General features: G+C 41.8%; 1 protein-coding gene and 1 long non-coding RNA gene across 7 annotated transcripts in view; one reads left to right on the forward strand and one right to left on the reverse strand.

The window, feature by feature from the left end:
• Nucleotides 1-1,202: 1,202 nt before the first annotated feature.
• Nucleotides 1,203-22,049, reverse strand: part of LOC137847702 (uncharacterized) — a 214,679-nt gene continuing 193,832 nt past the window's right edge. For both annotated transcript variants that reach the window (XR_011091031.1, XR_011091030.1), the window contains exon 2: nt 1,203-1,283. This is a non-coding gene — a long non-coding RNA (uncharacterized lncRNA). The remainder of the gene's footprint in view (nt 1,284-22,049) is intronic.
• The window catches only part of NRG1 (neuregulin 1), a 468,454-nt gene continuing 464,470 nt past the window's right edge, over nt 18,066-22,049 (forward strand). For 3 of the 5 annotated variants that reach the window (XM_068666043.1, XM_068666051.1, XM_068666046.1), the window contains exon 1: nt 18,066-18,266. In XM_068666043.1, the coding sequence (XP_068522144.1) occupies nt 18,137-18,266 (130 nt within the window). In that variant the 5' untranslated portion in view covers nt 18,066-18,136. The remainder of the gene's footprint in view (nt 18,267-22,049) is intronic. The other 2 variants (XM_068666053.1, XM_068666054.1) reach the window with 2 other exon arrangements.

Here is a 22,049-nt window from a genome sequence, read left to right on the forward strand (position 1 = left end):
TGTGTGTGTGTGTGTGAAGGTGTGATGGCTGTCTCCACTTACCTGTCTTCCACACGTTTGAACATGTTTTCCAGGAGGAGCTGCTCCATGATCACAGCAGGCATAGAGGTGAGGCTAACCAGTCTCACATGTCTTCCTTTTTACCCTTTTTAAAAATGAGTGTGATGTTCCCATTTTCCAGTCACTGAGGACTTCACCTGACTACCATAACTTTTTTAATATGTTGGACAACTTCATCTACCAGTTCCCTCAGGACCATGGGATGCATCTCATTGGGTCTCATGGATCTAGTCAGGTTCCTCAGACAGTCTCAAAACTGGTATTCCCCTATGGCGAGGGGGACATCAAACCCCCTGTCCCTGCCTTGTGATTCTGTGACTTGTGAAGTGTGGAAAGGGGAACTGCCAGTGAAGACTTAGGCAGAAAAGTTGTTGAGTCCCGTTTCTCACTCATCCGTGGTGATACAGTTTCTTTTATCTTCCTTTACTGCCTTATGTATCTGCATTCTTATTATTCTTTATGTTTTGGCTAAACTAGCAAAGTTTAGCTCTAGCTGTGCCTTCACTTCCTAATATGATCCCTACAGTACTAGGCTTTATCCATACAATCTTCCCAAAATGTATGTCCCTGCCTTCACTGACTATACATTTTTTTTTGTGTGTGTGCTTTAGTTTGGTTAAAACGTACTGACACAGCCAGACTTGTCTCCTGCCTCCCTTGCCTGATTTCTTACATGTTGTAATTGAGAGGTCTTGTGTCCTAAGTATCTTTAAATATGTAAGCTCTCTTTTGGCTGGGGGCATTGAAATTTCTGTTCTGTGAATGAAAGCAAAGCAAACTAGACTCAGCCAGTTGCAAGATTATCATGAGTGATATTTTCTTAGTAGTCCAGTTTGCAAGTAACTATTTTCCAGAGGACTAATTGAGAATTTTCTCAGCATAAACTGAGACACAGGCAAGGTTCTTCTTGCATGTATACCGCACATTTTTAGGTGATATAACAGTTATGTTGAAAAGAGAATGTCATTGAAAAATAGCTTAAAAGTTCAGCTGAAATGTCACAAAGAATTGCTTTATACCCAAAATAGTTTACAATCCATGTTCATCCTCGGCAGCAAAACAGCATATTTATGTTAATGATTGCTTGTAAGTCACTCTGTCAGACCTCCTTTATTTTAAAGTCTGTCCTGCTTTCCCCACAGTTTCTGTGTTTTTTTTTTTTTTTTTTTTTTTTTTTTTTTTTTTTTTTTTTTTTTTTTTTTTTTTTTTTTTTTTTTTTTTTTCTCAAGGAGTAGGACATGCTGCAGGGGAAGTTGTGGGTCAGTTCTCAAGTGTGGCTGGTAACATCATAAACTCCACAGACCCGCTTTGCTGAGAAATGCTGTGGGAGCTCATGGCATTCCTGATCAGATCGGCCTCATTTCTTCAAAGACAAAGATCTGGAAAGATTTCTGCCCACTGGAGCATCTGAAGTTCTACTGCTCATCTTCCAGACTTGCTTGAAATGAATATGATAGACATGTCTGAAAAATCCTGTACTCCAAAAATATTTTAGCATGACATATGAATGGATCATGAGGATCTTTGTATGACTAAAAGTTTATGCAGAAAATTCAGTTCATATAATACAATAGCAACAGGTGACAAATGTGTTATGGGATAAGATGAAGAAGGCAGCTACTGTCAGCTTATGCTTCAAACCCAGTCCTCCCCACTCCAGGTTTTTATTAAAAGGTAAAACGATGTTAGCAGTTCCAACCCAGAACAAAATTTGCAACAGCAAAATAAAAGGCATAACTACTATTGTATCACTAGTAACATACTACTCTATCATTACTGACAAGCAGAAAAGAACAACAAAGTCTTAATAGAATACTGGATGCCAAATTACTTGTTTGAATAAAGAGGTGATTAAGAGTAGTTAACATGGGGAGTCAACCAGGAGGATCTCATGTTTGGCCAAAGCAGTAAACTTCTACAAGGAAATGTCTGTCTTGGTAGACAAACAGAAGTCCAAACTACTGCACCAGGGAGGAACAATCCCTTGCATCAATACTCGATGGGGTTGCAACCTGTCCTGGGCAAGCTGTTCTGGGTGACCCTGTTTGAGCAGGGGGTTGGACCAGATGGCTTCTAGAGTTCCTTTCCAAACCCAGACATTCTGTGACTTGTTTGTAACGTATCTGCCTTTTATGTTAGCATATTATAAAGTTCACAGGAACAGTTTCTTGCTGCTCTGATAGGCTTTTGGGTAATGTGTCTTGCTTGCATTTTGCTGACAGCTGGTACAGAAACCTCTGAGTTAACTGTCACTGTAAAGGGTACATATATACATGTATTTGTGTTTTACAACAGGATCTTCAAACAAAATGTAAAGCAGGGATATGACTCCTATTAGCTGTTCATTAGCAAAAGTGCTGCTGATAAAAATCCTTCTTAATATCTACCATAGGCAAATAAAGATAATTCCATTTTGCCTTGAAGATGTGGTGTTATTACTGTAGGGCTTTATTTTAAGACAATCACAGCATAGCCACATCTTTTTTCGCTACTTTATGTCCAAGAGTAGGTATATGCCTGCAACAATGAAACAATAACTTATGCCTGAAGCAAGATTTTTAAAGTATAATTTTTAAGTCCTCTTTCACCACTCAAGGGAAGGATAAAGTAAAAAGATGGAATCACCATGCAAAGGCAAATTGGGTCTTTACAGCCAAAGTCAGGGGAGTAAATGGATTTTTTTTCTCTCTCTTTTCCCCAGCAGTTCGTGTAATACAATAAAGAAATTATTTGTATAAATTTACACATGGTTCCAAGGGGCCAGAACACACTCTTCCTTTATGCCACAGCTAAGTGAAAGTTATATCTTGGAGGTCTGTTTGCAATGTGAGCAGCTGTACACAGGGAGTAAGGTGGCTGTGACTCTCACTCAGCCTCAGCCTACAGCAGCCATTAACCTGGAGCAACTTCGGAAGAGACCCCAGGCAGGCATCCTCTTTATTATGTAAAAATCATGCAAAGGCTTGGCTTTAAGGAAATTCATTCAGAGAAGAGCAGCTTGGAGGAGAAGATATGAGCATACATATCTGTAACAAGTGCAAAACATTTGCTTTCCATCTGTATTCAGCTAGCAGCTGCAGATTCCTTGTGGCACAAAAAATGCTCTATTTATATCCACCAACAATGCTAGCAAATTCTGGAGTTTGCTGGAGCATTCTGGCAATATGAAAACAAAGTTGTTTGTTCAACGGCTGAAGGAAGATGTGAAAATGGGAGCTTTCACTGACTCATCACAATCAGAGGGATTATTACAAAACCAAATTGTTCTTCCAAACTACTATTTCTGCACAAACAACTCATTTGCAATTGGGAAGATGACTGTCTTAGCAGAAATAGACCCTTCCGTTATTAAAAATTTGCCTTCTGTCTTTATTGCAGATTTCCTTTTAACAAAACAGGTATGAATAAATTCTTTACCTCTATATTTACTTAAAAAAAAAAAAACACCCTACTGTTATATTAGCTTTTTCTTATATCATTTCTAACACACCATATATTTTATATTAGTACTAATAAGCTGTAGTTAAGAAACTGTTCTGCTGCCCTCATACCTTTTGTTTTCACCTTCAGTGAAACTTTTTGGTTTGGAGGGGGTAACATTCTGGATCATCAGATGCATCCTGTGGTATCTTACATCAAATTTGCATTTGCATTTCAGGGAAAGCCTACTACAAATGGCAGTTTCTTGCTATACAGGTGCATATAGGACAGATGTTGTGCATCAGGCCAGCAGCTGGGGTTTATAGGTGCTCTCTGATCCCAGTGACTTCCATTCCTTTTCCATCCATTTGTCTTAACTCCCCCCCTTCACCTGTCCCACTTAGTCCTCCTTTGTGAGTAGATGTAACCCCTGATGCATGTCATGAAAGTTTGGGGAAGAATGGTCATTTTGGAACTAGCAATTCTTTGATTGCAAGGATTTCAGGAATTTGTTTCCTCCTAGGGAAGTATTCAAAGAACTGAATGCTTTCAGTGGTGGCTTCCTTACCCAGTGGGTTCAGCGTGGGGTCTTGCTGCAGATCCCCCCTCTCTGAGCTGCTGTATACTTTATTCCTCCTAAAGGAAGGCCCACCCCTGCCCAGGGAAGACAGGAACCCACCCTGCAGAGGAGCACTGTGACAAGAGGTATGTTCTGAAGGAAGATTTCACTCCTTGCTCATGTTTTTTTTGTCTTACGAATGAGAGATGCCAAGCGTTTTGAAAACATGGTTATTAATGAAGTTGTTAGGGCGTTTTTGCAACTCTTTCTGAAATAAAGGAATCTTTCACTTAGAAACATCAGAAATGATGGAAATTCTTCAGCGGTAGTCTATGAACAAGGCTTCAGAAAGTTTATTTAAGTGTTCTGAATTGAGTGGGGATGAAAGCTTGAAACATGGTGAAAAGACTCGCTTTTAAGAAAGAGTTCTCATGAATCACTTCCTGGGTTTATATTCAAATCAACCTGAAGCTCATTTCCTAACTAAAGCAGTGGCAATACAATTCAAAGGAGAATATACCATCACATGTATTTGTATCACACAACAGTATATTTGCACTTAAAAGCAATGACTCAGACTGGGTTCTTCCTTAACTAGTATGTCCTAGCTAACTTCTTCATGATGCTGACTGTCTGAATTCATCATATGCTTCAAAATCTTGAAGGCTGGCTGCTCATTCTCATGGCTCAAGCTGTCTTTTCCTGACTATTTTTTTCTGTGATAACACTTTCCATTTCTGTTCCATGCCTATGTATTTTCTTCGAAGATTTTCCATGAAAAGTCTTCACAAGCACTTCAAAATCAATACAGGTTATATCCATCCAGTCTACTAAATCTGTTTCTGTCATATGTTGCAAGTTTCCTGTATGGAAACTGTACTGGCTTTTGCTTCAGGACATTTTGCACCAATTCATATAAATTCATCCCGAGCAGTGTGCAACACACGAACTTCAATAACCTGAAGGTGGATAGTTCATCTTTTGTCTTTAGAATGGGAAAAAAATGGTACAGTTGTCTGTAAGAATGGAAAAAATTCCAGCAATATTCTTTTGGTATATAATATCAAAATATTGAATTGAAAGTATTGAAAGTATTGAATAATGAAATATTTAATTTATTTCATATCTTCTGAAAGTTTTAATAATTTTGTTCTCAGATTGTCTTACAAAAATGGAATGTTAAAAAATAAATACTAATTTAAGAAACTTGAGTTCTGGTCTTGGCAACTGCCATGTACAGAGCTACAGAAATGTGTGAAGAATCAAAGTCCAAACAGAAATGTATGTTCTGGGTAACCAAGCAAAGAAAATACAATTGATGTCCTTTGTGCAAAAAACATTAAGTAGAAAACTTTACTCAGACCTATTAAAGATGAGGATGTTATGGCAATGAAAATATATTACATCTCTCTTGGAATCTCCGTGTTTTTTCTGAAAGATAAATGTACATGGAAAAACTCTGGATATATATAATTTTTGCCATGTAGGTCAAACATTAAAATAAAACAAGAATAAATAGGCTAAATTACTGGAAGTCCTAGACCTACTACAAAAAGAGGACTGGCTTTTAGGGCTAAGGTTAGGGTTAGAGTTAATAAATCACTAAGAGATGGGATTTGATAGGTGGGTCATTGCTTGACCAGTAGCTTATTGTGTTATTCTATGCAAATGATAATGAACTGCTTGCAGTGGACAAAGTGGGAAAGGAAGAAATCACTTCATCATTTTTAAACACTCAGAGAACAATCTAAATCCTACAAAAAAAAAAAAAAAAAAAAATCCTTAGTGAACAACTCTTGACATATGCCATAGAGGTTTTTCCCACACAAAGTCCTTGCATTACTGAATTGATTGTTCTTTTTTATGCTTTATGTACAGGCCAACACATTACAAGCAAAGGTTTGCTGAGCATAGACGATGTTGGGAGAAATATTTTAAGACTGCCCAGGACAGGTTTTACAGCAAAAGAGACAAATATAATGAAAAAAAAAAAAAAAGGTTACAAATTCAAACTTGAGAAGAGATCTTAGACTTCAGGAAGCATCTCTAGTTAAATGTAGACTCTTTTTTAGGTACTGCAAAAGTTAAAGCACAGCAGATTTTGAAGAGGAATTCCATAAATATTTTTTTTTGTATTCTAGCCAGTTTTCTGAAGAAGTATATTGAAAGCCACAGTCCCAATTTGTGTGATCTTCAATTGTAAAATCAGCTCTATCCATTATGAGGAGCTCAAATGTGGAGAAAGATCAGATGTTTCCACTGACTGATATCACATTCGATTGCCAGTTCACTGTTCACTGCAAACAGTCCTAAAGAGGTTTTGTCTTAACTGAGGCTCTCTCTATATCTATGCATGCAAGGATGTTTCTCTGGAAAAGTTCTGTTTTGGGAGATGGAGTGAAGAAATGCAGTTTTTTTTCCAACAAGATGCTTCTTCAAATTTGAGAACTTAATTGTGCTGAAAAACTGAAATGTATATCCTGTTCACCTCCACATGTCAAAAGAGCTTTTGGTAACTGGATCATAGTCAAGTCTTCTACAATATGTATGCCATGTCACATGCCACACAAAATGTTCACTTGTATGATAACAACTTGGTGGAGTAGAAAGGTATGAAGGAATCACTTTGTTTCTTCAACTCCACTTGTATGTCCTCTGGCAGCCCATGTCTGGGCAGCTCAGTGTTTTATGGTGCATACTTCCGTTCTCCAGCTGTTTCCCCAAGGAACCTCTCCTTAGCTCAGGCCTAATTATTAATTACTCTCTTCTGCTAGATGGAATCTGATGTTTGCTAACTCACCAGAGAGCCAATACCACCACCCTCCACCTAGGCCTGCTCTGTAGGTCTGGCAAGAGAAGAGAGTATTTCACAGATTTTCATTTTTTTCCCCCGCTATGTTCTAATTCTCAACACTTCTGAAAAAATATGTCAACACTTCAGAGACTTGGCTCTACAATTTGCTTGAAACCAAATAATGGAAGAAATCATGAAGCATCGGTCTCTAAGCATTCTCACCTTTTGCTTTATTATCAGTGAGAAATATATCGTTTGCATTTCCTTCTGGTGTAAGCTCCACATGAAGCTGTTCATTCTGTAAAGCTAGCTATATTTCACAGAATCACAGAATCACAGAATTTCTAGGTTGGAAGAAACCTCAAGATCATCAAGTCCAACCTCTGACCTAACACTAACAGTCCCCACTAAACCATATCCCTAAGCTCTACATCTAAACGTCTTTTAAAGACTTCCAGGGATGGTGACTCCACCACTTCCCTGGGCAGCCCGTTCCAATGCCTAACAACCCTTTCGGTAAAGAAGTTCTTCCTAACATCCAACCTAAAACTCCCCTGGCGCAACTTTAGCCCATTCCCCCTCGTCCTGTCACCAGGCACGTGGGAGAACAGACCAACCCTGTTGCTGTCAAGGACTAAGCTTATACAAGATTTCTGCATGACTGTGGGCACTAATATAAAATCCTTATTATAGACATACTATTATCTTTGTTAAATGAGTAGGAAATGAATGTTTGAAAGCGTTTGACAACAGAGCAATTAGTTAACAATCCCCAAAGCTGCTATAGGTCAGAAGTGCAGAGGAAATGAGGCCAAAAGTCCTAAGGAAGCTAGGCTAAAGATATGGGAAGCATTAGATGTAGCAGTCTTACAAGGTTTTGAGAGAACTTACTATCTCATCAGATGTAAATGTGTGGTGGGAAGAAGAGCATGGAACCAGGAACCAGGTGATAGATGAGATGCACATTTAAGTTTTAACAGTGTGTTTCATTACTGGTTCTGGTTGTTGTTGGTGGGATGGCCACAGATGGTGGTACAGCACTGTAATTAAACAGTTAGTTTTGGGGGGATAGGGGGCAGATAAATTATGTCCCTGCATAATCACTTCAGACCTTCAGACTTTGGGACACAAGCTTTTACCATCACTGGTGACAGAAGTGAAACTTCCTTTCTTTCTAATGTCAATGTTATATTTTTAATCTTTTGGCACCCCTTGTATTTTGTGACATCAGTGAAATTCAGAATATACCAAAATAATGCCTATTTAGTGGACTCCCCGTTCTTAAAGCTATTTAATGTAAGGGGCTGAGGGCATAGGAAGTCTGACCTACGATATACTCTTTACTCTGTTTTGAAAGAACGAGGTTCACGTAGGTCTTTTAAACTGGGTCAATCCATTTCATTCAGATAAACCTTTTCTTCATCTCTCTCCCCTATGAGATGGAAAAAAAATAAACTAATCTTTCAGAAAATGAAGTTGTTCATGACCAGTGTTCCACTTTAAAATATGATACTTCCATTTTCTTCAATAGGGCTGTTTGCTACATTTCTTGTCCTATTTATGTACTATGAAAAGGTTAATATTCCTCTTTTTAAAGACCCTGCTTAATAGGAATACCCCACCTAAATCTCGCTAGGTTTCAGGTTAGAATTCAAAAGCTGGTGGTGGTGGTGGTGGTAAGATCTCGCTCTGTACAGACAAACACTTTTGGCTCTAAAAAGTGTTTTATTTGTTGTTTGTTTGACTCTTCTTTGGTTGTCCTAAGAGACAAATTGCTGCACTTTTCTAGAAAGGAGCCAAATTGGTGTTTCTTGAATGGGACTCCAGAGCCGACACTCTTCTTCTGCATCCAGGTAGCTTCCCTGATAAGATGTGCTTTAGAGCCTTTCAAGAACAGATTACAGATTACAGATTTCATCTGAAACTTCCTTTATGTACTCTACAAGAGGATTAAGCCTCAGTTATGCAGGGAAAAGGATGTTTCATTCATTGCATGTAGTTAAATTAAGTGAACAAAACGTCAATTTAAAAGCCATTATGTTTCATACATAGGACCTGTAACTGGGTAATGAGAAAAATTCAGGATTTAAGTGTCTATTTCATTTTCTGGTGATAGAATGAAATGATTTTTTTTTTTTTTTTTTTTTTTTTTTTTTTGTGATATGCTCTGTACAAATTCAGTTTTCAAACAATATTGCTTTCAAAAATGTCTCAAAGGCTGATTTGAATAAGAGCATCTTGTGGTCTCTTTTCTTCTTTTGTCTGGACCGTAAGATCAGTGCCAGGAAATGCATTGTGTATTGCAACTCCTTTGCTTTCTTCAATCATTTTCTTACCATGCATTAGTAAGTTCATGAGATTGGTGTTAGAACGAAGAAATGATCAGGAAGGCCTTCACCTTCCAGACATTTTCAAGCTTCCATGGACCATATGTTGCTTGGGCAACAGAGTGATAACTCTTGTGTCTCCCACCTTACCCAAAACTAATTAAAGTGTTCTGGTAGAAGAAAGCAAGACTTTTTTCTCTTCCTTAAGATTTTTCTCTCCTGTTCTGGGAAAATCCAGGTAAGCAGCTTGGTCAAGGTCTCCTTTCATTTGCTACTGAATGTTTTCTCTTCTTGGTATATATACACTGAAAAAAAATGTTTATATTCTTCAAGCTCCCATACATTACTATAACGATCAAGTATCTCCTCTGCTGTGTTTGCAGGATTGTCATGCACCTCAGCGTTGGAGGTGTATACATTGTACCTCCTCCTGTTGTTGCCATTGAATACTGGTATGATCAGAACAAATTCTGTATCTCTTAAAGAAGGTCTTCTGCACAAATTTACAAATAAAACACTGAACACAAAGATTGGTTTGACAATAGCTAGCTTCTCTTTGTCCAGGGCAGCGTGTTTGCATCCTACCTAGCAATAAGCAATGTCTTATAGAAGAGATAGAAGAAGGAACCTACCAGAGCCTGCTTGCTTGCCAGCATATGTATGGACCTCTGGAGTTCTTGGTGTAGGCACAGGAAGCTTTTCAGTAGTTAGAGAAATCTTCTTCATACCCCATCACCCAGGGACATAAAGGCAATCACGTCAGTTCACTTCCACCAGTAAATGTGCTGGCTTAACACCAACCTTTCATGTAAGGTGAGAAAATCAAAGCAGCCAAGATGGAATGGGAGGAGGCAGAAATAACATATCTTGAACAGAAGGAACCTTTGCAAAGCAATTCCTCTTCTGCTAAATTGTTTCTTGTTAGGAAGTGCTTATTTAAGTTATTAAAGGGCAAAACAAGCCACTGCACAGGAGATATGCTGAAGTATACTTGAACTCTTTCAACACAGAATGATGATGTATAATTAATGTGAGAGACTTTTATCTGAATGCTGCTTTCATTATGTGTAGTTTTCTTTCTTTTGCTTCAAATGAAAAATAAGAGATTTCCAGCTGAAGTAAATCATAATTATATTTAATATCTTACCAATTAAGTTTTCAAAATCAAGAAGGACATGACTTCTGCAAATGACGTCTGTTGCATCTCTTGTTATGTACAGGTAAACATCTATTTCTAAATGTCAACTTGACTTAGTACAGGTTCTAAAAACCCCTATTTTTCCCTTTAAAACTTTTGTAAAACTCGGTGCAGTGCTGGAACTGAAGCAGGTGGATTGTTCCATCAAACAGGCCTACTTTTAAATCTTAAAATTTGTCTTGTGGCTGGAGTTAGCTGCTGTGGAGAAATATCTCGAGCCTGGATGATACTTGCAGGCTCATCCTTTTGAACTGCTATGGTGCCTGCCGTGTCTGCTGTGATTACAAGTGTGCCATCATAAGTCTTTCAAAGAAATGAGCAAATTCTAGTCGCCGTTCTTGAGTCAATCCATGTCAGCAGTCCCAACTTCAACATCACAGCCTCTTGCCTTTCCCTAGAGGACACAGAGTGAGAAACAGAGAAGGGTTTGACATTGAACAGGCCATATCCAGCAATGGTAAAGCATTGTTATATTTGTCATTAATGCTTTTCTCATCACAAATATAATACACAACACCAACAGGCTGCTGTGAAGAAAATTAATTCCACCCTAACCAGACACAGTATGTGGGGGGAAGCAAACTACTCCATGCTACCGGTTCAGAGTGTGTGGCATAGGTACCCCTAAGCTACTGGAGACTCCCTGTAGCTGCTGCAGCAGAGCTGTGGTGCATCAGACCTGAACTGTGCTAAAGCTTTAAGTCCAGTGTGTTGTACAAACTGACCTGTGTCCAGAAAAGCCCCCACTGCTTTTCAGGAGTGTTGCCAAGGGAGTTTTATGTTCTTGCTCAGTTTTCCTTCATTTAGTTACTGTAAATAAACATTTTCTTAAGAATCTAGAAATGCATGCTTCCCTACAAACTCAACCCACCCATTTTCTAAAAAGTTGTCATTTATTCTCACGCCATGCTCATTTAGGAAAACAAATAAACCATCAAGCAAACAAAGAAAACAAAGTTCACCTGCTTATCCCTTGCCTTTGTATCTTTTCTCTCTTCATCAGTAGCATGGCTGGTCTTGCTGCAGGAATGTTGAGCTCTGAACCCTTCATTCAATGCTGTACACCACTGAAATTCTTCTGACTGCAAGGGAGGAAGCAAAGAAGGCAGTGTTCCACCTCTGCTACAGGCTGGGCTGAGTTAGCCCACCCAGGGTGTACCCAGGGACCAAGGGAAAGAATTAGTGGGACATTCTATGGTGGAGTGACTGCATCAGTTAACAAGGGAAGACCAACTGATGTCATCTACTTGGGCTTCTCGAAGGCTTTTGACATGGTCCCACACAACATCCTAATCTCTAAATTAGAAAGATATAGATTTGAAAGTATGGTGGTTTTATTCAGATGGGCAGCCGAGCTCCACCACAACTGCTCTCTCACTCCCCCTTCTCAAGGGGGAAGGGGGAGAAAATATTATGCAAATGGCTCAAGGGTTGAGATAAGGACAGGGAGATCAGCCAACAAGTATTGTGCTAGGCAAAACAGACTCAGAGTTGGGAGACAGTAAGATTTATTGCCTATTACTAACAAGCCAGAGAAGTGAGAAACAAAGGAAAGAAACCAGGAACTCCTTCCCTCCATCCACCCTCTTCCACCTCATCCCTCTGAGTAGCACAGGGGAACAGGGAATGGGGGCTGTGGTCAGTCCCTAACGCTTTGTCTCTGCTGCTCTTTCATGGTCCCTCCCTGCCCCTCCTCCCCGTGGGGTCCCTCCCACGGGATGCCGGCCTTCCCAAACTGATCAAGTTTACAGAGAAGGTTTAGTTCCTCACCAGAGAGTGTTTTGCAGCAGCTGTCAATACAGGGAGTGTATCTGTTTCTCTGTTGAAAGAATAAAAATACCATCAGGTTGGTACTGTGGTTAACATAAACTGTTACACCTGAAAAGCCCTGCTTCTCTGTTTGCTGTGGGAAAGGAAACACAACTAATATACCATGTCTGAGAAGTGGTCCTCAGCATTGTATTTCCTTTGTTAATCTTTTAGCCTAACAGCACTTACACTTTAGACAAAGAAAATAACGCTTCTTTTCTAAAGTAAGGAATAATCCTTAGGCTCCACAAATAGACAATTTTTGTGCCAGAGACATCTAACTTTTGTCCCCTGGATGGCTTACAGAGTGGGGGACATGGAAAGGCTTGAGGGTGAGGATGCTGGTTGCTCTGGAGGGAAACTCACTGGAGATATGCAGACCTAAGCAGTCAAAGATCTTATGTGCCAACACTTTCCAAGATGTCTGAGATGAAGTTACCATTGGAGTTGAATCCTTTATGCTTGTAAATGTACAAAGTGGGTTTGCTTCATCAGAAAGGCAAGTTTTGCAAGCTCAGGGGTGCTAGTTGACTAATGGTTTGCTATCTAGCCACCAGAGGGAGATAAATGGCCACATGCATTTCAGCTGGGTCACTTCATCTTCTAATATTACATTAATAAACATCTATAGAGCTATCATAAACCTTTCATTAAGTTGTTAGTCTAACTCTTACAACAAGCATAAGTTATCATTCTGTCACCATCACATGCTACCAATGAATGTCTTAATTTTAACTTTGCCTCTGCCAAATCTAATGCATGTAATCCCAGAGAGAGAAGAAACAAAACAGACAAACAAAACCCCACTTCTGGTGTTTTTGGAACAGGTGTATGCAGCCTGTTGAAGAATTTTTCAGCTATGGCTCTGTGTTGTGCACACATCATTTATTTTATACCTGTTACTGTTCTGTGCTGTTTTACAATGAGGTCCAAAGAAATGATAAGTTTCTTCTGCAAATATTTTCTTTACATGGTGCTTTTAGAAATAGTTCTAGAAAGTAGAAGGCTGCTGGATGTATTTCTTAGAAGGCAATGCAGGAAACAGCTGCTTTGAAAGAACTTCAGTACAGCCATATGAACGAGCCTTGTGCCTCATTCAGACCACCGCAGCCTGTCCCATCTCCTCATCAAATCCTTGCTTTGCCATTTCTCTGCATGCCTGCTGCCAGATCGCAGCTGCTGGGGACCAGCATGAATCAGTTTGGTACTAGCAGCTCCAGGGAGGTGGATGTGTGTGTGCTGGGGACCCAGGGGTGTTGTGCATGGGACCGTACCGGGGCCACCTGGCTCTGGCAGCCCCAGGGCAGGAGGGGACAGGGCTGTGCCTGTGTGCTGTGTGTCCTGCAGCATCGTCTGGGCACATCTCTCCTGCCACATACCTCAGGTTGGGCAGAGATCCCAAGTCCCTGGACGAGACTCCAGCATCCAGTGAGGAGGGACCTGGGTCAGGGCTGCTGGAGGTGGTAACCACTCTTACCATTCCAGAAGAGGACTGATATTCAGTATCTTTTAGCACAGATTTTGAAACACAAAAACAAAAAATGTATGGAATGTACATTGGGGCAGATAGAGAAGTAAATGTGCTTTGTGCTTTGTGCTTCAGCACAAAGGCCACAACACATCCCGCAAGGATGACACTCCTGTTCAAGTTCTTGGGATGATCTCATCTGCAATACTGTGTACAATCCTGTCTACCTGTGTTGACAAGTAAGACTGACATTGGATGAAGGCAGGGAAAGCTGTTAGAGCAATTGTCAGAAAGGTCTCTTTTAGAAGAGAAGTTGAAATAGCTTGTCTTTTTTTTCTCTGTGCAGATGAAGACTTAGAGGCAATGCTGAATTGCTCATAAGTGGTGAGGAGTGGGAAGAGGGAGGAACAGAGTTATTTCAGACAAAGAATCTTCTAATTTGCTGAAAAATGAACAAAAGCGATTTAAAGTCCCTCAGTGCAAGGCCTTCACCTTTCTCCAGATAACTGCTGCTGTAGTGCGGCAATCTCTGTTATTGTCATTCCCTTGCAGAAGAGTTCAAAAGCAGAGTCCTGTTCTTGCCTCATCACTGTAGCACCAAGGGTTGGTGTGACATTGTGTGAATACTAATTTTTCTTTGGTGAAAAACTGGATGCTTACCCTTTGTTCACTCCCCAAATGTTTTTCTGTTCCAAATGTTTTTCTCCTATATACATAGGTTCCTATGTTTACTTTTGTGTTCTTGCCTAAAACAGTGCAATAATGGCACATATGTGCTGCAGAGGGACTCTGGCCCTGCTTCTGTGCTGCTTTTAACCTTTGTTATAGTTGGTAAGTGATGTGGCTGCTTCTCTTTCATGAAAGTATCTGAAATATATATATATATAATATATTATATATTATAATCATACATTATAATATATATTATATATTATAATATATAATATATATATATATATATATATTTTTCCCCAGAGATATTTCAGCTTTCCACACTGCCTGCTATTAATCACACATTGTTGAAACTAGGCCTCAGCATTATTTTCTATAAGTGTGAAGAATTCCTGCCCTTGAATGCCATCAGATGAAAACAACACAGAGAGCCAAACAAGCTGATGAAGATGGCAGTGGATGCACGGTAGTTAACTAAAGAGGCAAATAACAGATCTTAGGGACTTCTTTTCTAGATCTGCTGATGGGGGAGGATAAGAAAAGTTTCAGCCTGAAGGGTGCTAAATGGGATGTTTGCTCAGTTCTAGCAGACACTGATGATTGGCGTATTTTCGACTTAAACCTGAAGCAGCCATGCACAAGGCAATTCCCTGGAGTCAGGGCATTGTGTAGTGACTGCATCTGGAACTACTGCCAGCAAGTGAAAGTCCACAGGGAGAGGCAGAGTCATATCTTGTGAGGGTGCCAGGGCATCATTTGGTGATGACTGGAGTGGATTACAGAGAGCTGCTCATAAAAGCAGGGCTTTGGTTTCTGCAGCAGGCCTGACACTTAGAAATGGAAATATGACAATGGTCCGACATGCATGTTTGTGTAGAGTTTGTCTGATCCATGATGTCATGAGTGAACTTGCATGAATACACAGCACCTGAAAGCTTTAACCTTGTTCTGAGCATACAAGGGGCAGACTAGATCTACTTAAAGATGCAGAAGTTTTGACAGCTGTACTTAAAACCCTTGAGATACAAGAGGTTCTGTCAGGAACTGTTTCCAGTTATCTGCTCACAACTGATAACCAGTCAAATGGCTTGCTCTTCTGTACCACTAGAGCTAACACAAAAGCCGTGATTTCCTGGTCAGCCAGTGAGTGGAAGGCACACGTACTGAAGACCTGGGAGTTGTACTGAGTGTTTTCTTAGGCTTAGGCAGCTGCATGAAGCTACACAGGGATTTCACAAAAGCCAGAGGAAGATCTAAGGATTTTGGTTATGTTATCCAGAGTATTTGCTACATAGGTATGCTAGGGGGCATCGAGTGAACTCCAAGTAGCTTTGTACTAATGCTAGAAATAAAACTGTATTTTTGTCATTCGTTCTGGGCATATTTTTAACTCTACTTGCAAGACCACATGCAGACACCTTGCTTTTTAGCTCCAGAGTAAAGTCCTTATTCAGGAGGATGTCTAAGTGTGTGCTTAAACATAAACTGCAGTGCATTGTTGAATAGCTGTAACTTTAAGCACATTTAACCATAAACATGTACATAAATGCTTAATTTGACATTCTTCCCTAGAAAACCATTTGCAAAGATGGTGTTTGTAACACAAGGTTAGCAATGCTCCGGATGGAATTATGAACACACAATAGTATTAAGGAGAAAAACAGTTATTTTATTTTTAAAATGCAAATTCATGTGAAAGGAATAAAATATGAAACGTAAGAACATTTTCTTCTACAAATGGGACACTTCTTCTTGGTTGTCCAGTATTTTGAAGAATAAGTAGTAGTTCAGTTTTTAAAATGACAGGGCTGAGACATGGGAAGCTTGAGCAGGCCGGGTATTAAAATCAGGGAGTCAGGCTGGGTAACCAGGGTGGATTTAGGTTACTGACCTGCGACCCACCAGGGCAGCCTGCTCTCTATGGGAGAGATTAGGTGACAGAAAGGGAAGTTTTCAAAGCGTCACCTTTCAGAAAGCCCAAAATTATCAGCAAGCTGTGCTGCCTAGAAATATCAGAGTGCCAATCACAGCTTCCAGTGCAAATCAGACCTCTTTGTTAAGCGTTGCTCAAATTAGGGATGCATTGAAGTAATCAGTATTCTCAGGAAAAAAAATAAAAATCTTTGTTTCTTTTTTTTACTTCTTATTCATAGCTAAGGCTCATTCAGGAGCCTAATACTTAAGTGCACACTTGAAGGAAGAGGAACAAGACTACTTATATTCTGAGTTCAGATACCCATATAAATGATTATAGCGTGCCACTGCTCAGTGCTGTCCACACACACTGCAGGTTTTAGACATGCTTTTAGATATGGTAAGAACTGCAAGTGGATAGGGGTACAGGAAAAATATCAGATAAGTGGGCTAAGAGATTTGTGGAAAATTGGCTGTACTGGGGGTCTCAAAGTGTTTTATTCAGATGCACAAAGTTTAGCTTATAGATGGTTACTAGTGGTGTTCCTCTGAAGTCAATATCTAAGCTGTGACAGTCTGATGATGACCTGGATGATGGCACAGAGCGTGTTGTCAGCAAGCCTGCAGATGCTCCCAGACTTGGGGAGTGGTGGATACACTGGAAGAGGGGGCTGCTCTTCAGAGGGACCTCAAATGTTGGAAGAAATGGAGTGATGGTAGCCTTCTGGAGTTCAGCATAATCAGAGGGCAGGTTCAGTCTGGGCTCCCTAGGTCAAGCTCAGGACAGACACCAAGCCCATGGAGCAAATCCAGCAGAGGCCACTGAGGTCACGAGGGCATGTGAGAAGGGCATGTGGCAGGCGAAGCAGCAAGAAGTGCATTTGTGCAGCTTGGGTACATGAAGGTGAAAGGGAGCTCCTCTGGCTGTCTTCAGCGCCTTGATGGGAGGGCACAGAGATGATGGAGCCAGACTGCTTGGAGGTGCACCAAAGGCAGAAGACACACATTGCAGTACAGAGCACTCACCAGTACGGGAGGTTGGAAGGTTCCTTTTTTCCGTGGATGGGTGCTCAGTGCCTGGGAGAGAGGCCCAGCAAGGCTGTAGATTCTCCACAACTGGGTGTCTTCCCAGCTCGACTGGACAAGGCCCAAAGAAGCCATCTAAAGTGTCAGATTGGCACCGTTGTGAGGTAAGAAGGCATTTGGGAAACTAGATGTAGGTTTTTATTTAAAAGTTCAAAACCTGGGTTATTTTATGAGCTTTTCCAATGCCTAATCTCGCTGTCTGTGCTTTTATTGCTGTGTGCCTACCATGTCCCCTTAGACTGAAAATCATCCAGGGACAGCAGTTCTCACCCTCCATGTGCTGTGAGAAGCCCCCTGCTCAATCGTGTGCCCCAGTTACCCACAGCACTGACTTGGGGGGGCATTGTCTCAGTGAGGAGCTTGCTAGGAAGCCCTAGGTACCCCTGGTTGTTGAAGACCACTCAACAGCAACAGCACAGACTTTGATTTACACGAGGAGCACTCGACAGGAAGAACTGAACACGGAATAATACTAATAAATAAATAAAATAGACAAGGAGAATTGCTGAGCAGAGGGGTAAGACCCCCGCCTCCGTCCCCCGAGCACCGGGGAGGGGAAGGGGGGATGGAGGGGCTCACGCTGCCTCTCCCTCCGACCCCACCGACCCTCCCTGCCGCCGGTGGGCTCCCAGCCGGGCCGGTGCCGGGGAGGGGGGGGGCGGCGCGGTGCCGGCGGAGGGGGGCGGTCTGCGGGCGGGGCGGCGGCGGCGGGCAGCACCATGCGGCCGCGGCTCCCCGCCCTCCCGCTCCGGCTGTGCGCGGCGGCGGCGGCGGCGGCGGCTTCCGCGGGGCGGCCGGGGGCAGGCGAGCCGCCGCCGCTGCCCTCCGCATGGAGCCGCGGCCGCCCGGCGCCACCGCCGCCGCGCTGCGGGGGGCGTCCGCGGCACCGGGGGCGGCGGGCGGCAGCGGCGGCGGCGGCGGCGGCGGCGGCGGCGGCGGGGCGCCCTGCGGGGGATGTGGTGAGTGACGGCGGCGGTTCCGCGGTGTGCGTGTGCAAGGGGGGCGTGAGTGTGTGTGTGCAAGGGGTGAGTCTGTGTGCCAGGGGTGAGTGCGAGCGCGGGGTGAGCGTGAGTGTGAGCACGGGGTGAGTGCGCATCCCCCGCCGCCGGCCCCGCCGCAGCCGCTGTCCGCGGTGCTGAGAGCCGCCGTGCGCGGAGCTCCGAGAAGGGATGGAGGGGACCTGCCCCGGTCCTCCCTGCTAAAACCCATCCCGAGGGGGTTTTCGATCCGAGGGGATCGCAGGAGAGCGGGGAGCGAGGGGTCGGCGGGAGGCAGCGCGGCACAAACGCCGCTCCGGCGGTGGCCGCCCAGCGCCGGGTGGGATTTTGTGTTTGCGTTTTCCAGCCCTGCTTGCAGCGGGCGGTGTAAAGTAAGCTCCTTGGCGCCCTGCAGTTTTGCAAATGGAAGCGTACCCTCTGGTTTTTGGTACGCGCTGGCCGAAATGAATCTGAGCTCAATGAAGCGTAGCTGCATTATTCTCACGTTTTCCTAGTCTCGAGTCACGTAGGGAATAAAGCTGATGGCTGGGGGAAAATACATCCTTACTCCTAGGAGTAGACTCATTTATTATAGTGGAAACTTCTATGAATGTATCAGAAGTAGTAACTATATGCTTCTGTTTGAACCCTTCCCTCTTCCAGCTAATGCTTACCTTCCCCTTCTACAGCAGCTAAACATGCTCTTCATTTCTTGTAGCAAACGTTCTTCGTTCTTATGAATAGTTAGCTGCACTGTTGCATGTCTGGAATTACATTCATTTTTCAAACTTAAAAAAAAAAAAAAAAAGTCTTTCCTCTGAGCTCCTCTGAGCTTCTGTGTCAGTTATCCACAGGTCTCAGCTCCTAGGTACGGACTTGGACTTAGTGGGAGCTGAGCTCTGCAACTCTGTAAATGTAGGCACTTGGAAGGTTTTTATTATTACTGTTATTATTACTGAAAGGAAGCCTCTTTAAAAGAAACAATACTGTTTACCATAGACATCGGACTAAGGCCAAGAGGAATTGCACTGTGTGATCACGAGGCTGTTGTATAATCTGGAAGGTTAGCCATGGGCAAGGACCCTTGGTTAACTACACAGAAACTAGCAAAGAACTTTTCTGGAGGAGAAGGTTCTGTCTACAAAGTGAAGGCTGGAGCAGTGATTCAGGCCTGCATAAATGGAATTCCTTGCAAATCTTGGATTTAGGAGCGTAAAAGCTTGAAAAACCTGGACTCCCCTCAATTCATGATCAAACTCCTTCATGGTTTAGTGGGATTTGTATTTCACTGGCTGGTGTGTCCCAGCTTGTAAGTCACATCTCAAGCTTATTTACTGTGGCTTCTGCTTTTCTGAGTAATGCTACAACATCTATTTATTTATTTATTTATTTTTATTTTAAGTGAAACTAGGCCATTTTGCTTGAGTCTGTTTTGAACAAAATATTGTTTCTGTGCTCACTGAGGTGTTGGTTGCTTCTCTTGACTTTGAGAGAGACCAAAAAAAAAATGATTCAGACAAATCTTGAGGCTGCCTCCCATTCATAACTTTTCCTTACCTGTTTTATCTGCTTGTGTAAGTGCTTCTGCTGACTTTAAGCAGACTTCAGGATGGAAATAAATTTTCTCCCCTGTTTTGAAGGCATTCATTAAGGCTTAGGCTTGTATGTGTTCTGCTGACATGATTAATCAGGGATTTCCGTGCTGGACTTCTCGTATGACTAATGAGAGGGCATATGGAACTCCTATGTAGAAAACCACAGCAGATCAATCAGAAGACAAATTGTCATCAGAGATCATCTTTTGGCATTCAGCTGGCATTCCTCACATCTATGTAGGACACAAAGTGGGGCACTCAGCCTAAGAATACATGTTGCTTATGTAGCAACAACTGAACCCATGGTCTTTCCTCCTTTAAGTTCTGCTGGGCTATAAGATCCTTCTCATGCTACATCTGAAGAAGGTCCAGAATAGCACGAGCCAACATTGGTCAGAAGTGGACTCTCGTTTAAGAATGGATGTATACATGTTCAGTCATGCTTGCTGTCCCCTCTTGCAATGTGTTTTACTGTCTTTGAGCAGCAGTTAAAAATAGGCAGAAGGATCCAGTGTATTCTGAATGGCTCACCTTTGCAGTCATGCATGATAGGTTTATAGATGGCTGCCTTCTTGCACAGTAGAAGATGTGTATCAGTTGGTAAGCCAGTGTATGCATGTGTTGTGTGTGTTGACCTCAGGCAGGCATTTTAACCAGTTTTATTTATTTACTTATTTATTTGTTTGTTTGTTTATTTATTTATTTTATTTCTTGAGATTTTCACAAAACCTCATTGTGAAATTAACACTGAGCCTAGCAACAGCCTAATTATATCTATGTAAGCACAAACTGGGTTTGCAAAAATATGTTTGTGCTAACAAAAATTAAATATACTCATCAGGTTGCCTAAAATCCATTTCATTTAATGAGAAGTTAAATTTAATTTTTATATAATATATATCTGATTCTACAGAACATGTGAAAAGTATTTTTCATCTCTATTCATCAAGTCAAACTCCCTGTAGCTGCTTCGGGGATTGCTCCTAAGTGTAAGCAACTTAAAAATACATTTGGAGATCTGAGATAAAAATAGTTGACTTATGTTCGCCTGCACCAGGGAGTCTATTTTTATCTTTATTCACTAGCTTGCACACATGCAATTCAGTGGATGTTACAGGCCTCCTCTATAACAACAAGGTTAAATCCAGCCCCTAAGTGTGCTAAATCATTTTGGTTTGGTTAGCAGCCTTGTCTAAAGGGTCACGTTTCTTCCTGATGTACAGATGTTTCTAATCAAATGAAGAGGGGAGGAATAAGAAAGCTTATTCTGAACTTTAAACATGTTGTCAGCTCACTCGTTGAATAGCTACATGATTTCACTGTCACTTTCACAGATGGGCTGAAATTAAGAGGAAAGAGGGAACTTGAAACCTCCTTAAAATATTTGACTCTCCTTCATACTTTGTGTTTGTAGCTTTTCCCAGCACTACTGAAAATATACTCCATCAAAAGTTCATTTGAAATGGTTTTATCTATAAACATCGGTTTGAGGCTAGCTAAGATTGATTAATGTGTCTCTTTAAAAGAAAGGATGTGCCACTATCTGGAAATACTTATTTAGAGCTTGTGTGCTCTGAATGCTCTGCTGAACTGAAGCATTGTCTGAATGTATTTCTTCTCTATTCCTATGTATACATGGTTATGGCTGTATAAATCCTGTGTTTACATCGTGATTCAAGTGGGCAGATTTTTTTCTTGGGTAATACTTCTTGTTGGGATAAGTGCAGTTCTGAAGGGCTGGACATTGATCCTGATCAAACACCCTGCCAGGGAGGCCCCTTTGGGATTTATTCAGTGTTGCTGCCTCAACAGCTGTTAGAGCTGTGGGGGTTTTCTCTTTTTTCCTTTTGCTTGCAGGGATTTAGCTGCCTGTCAGTAGGTCTGTGTGCCAAGTCAGAGGATAGCACTCCTAACTGGCTTCTGTGGGCTGGATTTTGCAGCCTTCCTAACCTGCCCATCAGTCATTCTAACCAATTGCCATTTTTTAAATGAGAAACTCATCCTAAAAGGCACCTTTCTGAGGTGCTAAATGCCCTTTCAGGGTGCAGCGTCTACCTTTCCTGACTGCCTAATACCATGCCCCTGAAGCAAATGGGAGTTTTGATTTTGCCTCTGGTGTCTGTACAGTCTATGCTGTAATGAGGACCTTATCTTGCCAGGAGGGTGCAAG

The sequence above is a fragment of the Anas acuta genome, chromosome Z, assembly GCF_963932015.1.
Source record: "Anas acuta chromosome Z, bAnaAcu1.1, whole genome shotgun sequence".
Classification (NCBI taxonomy): domain Eukaryota; kingdom Metazoa; phylum Chordata; class Aves; order Anseriformes; family Anatidae; genus Anas; species Anas acuta.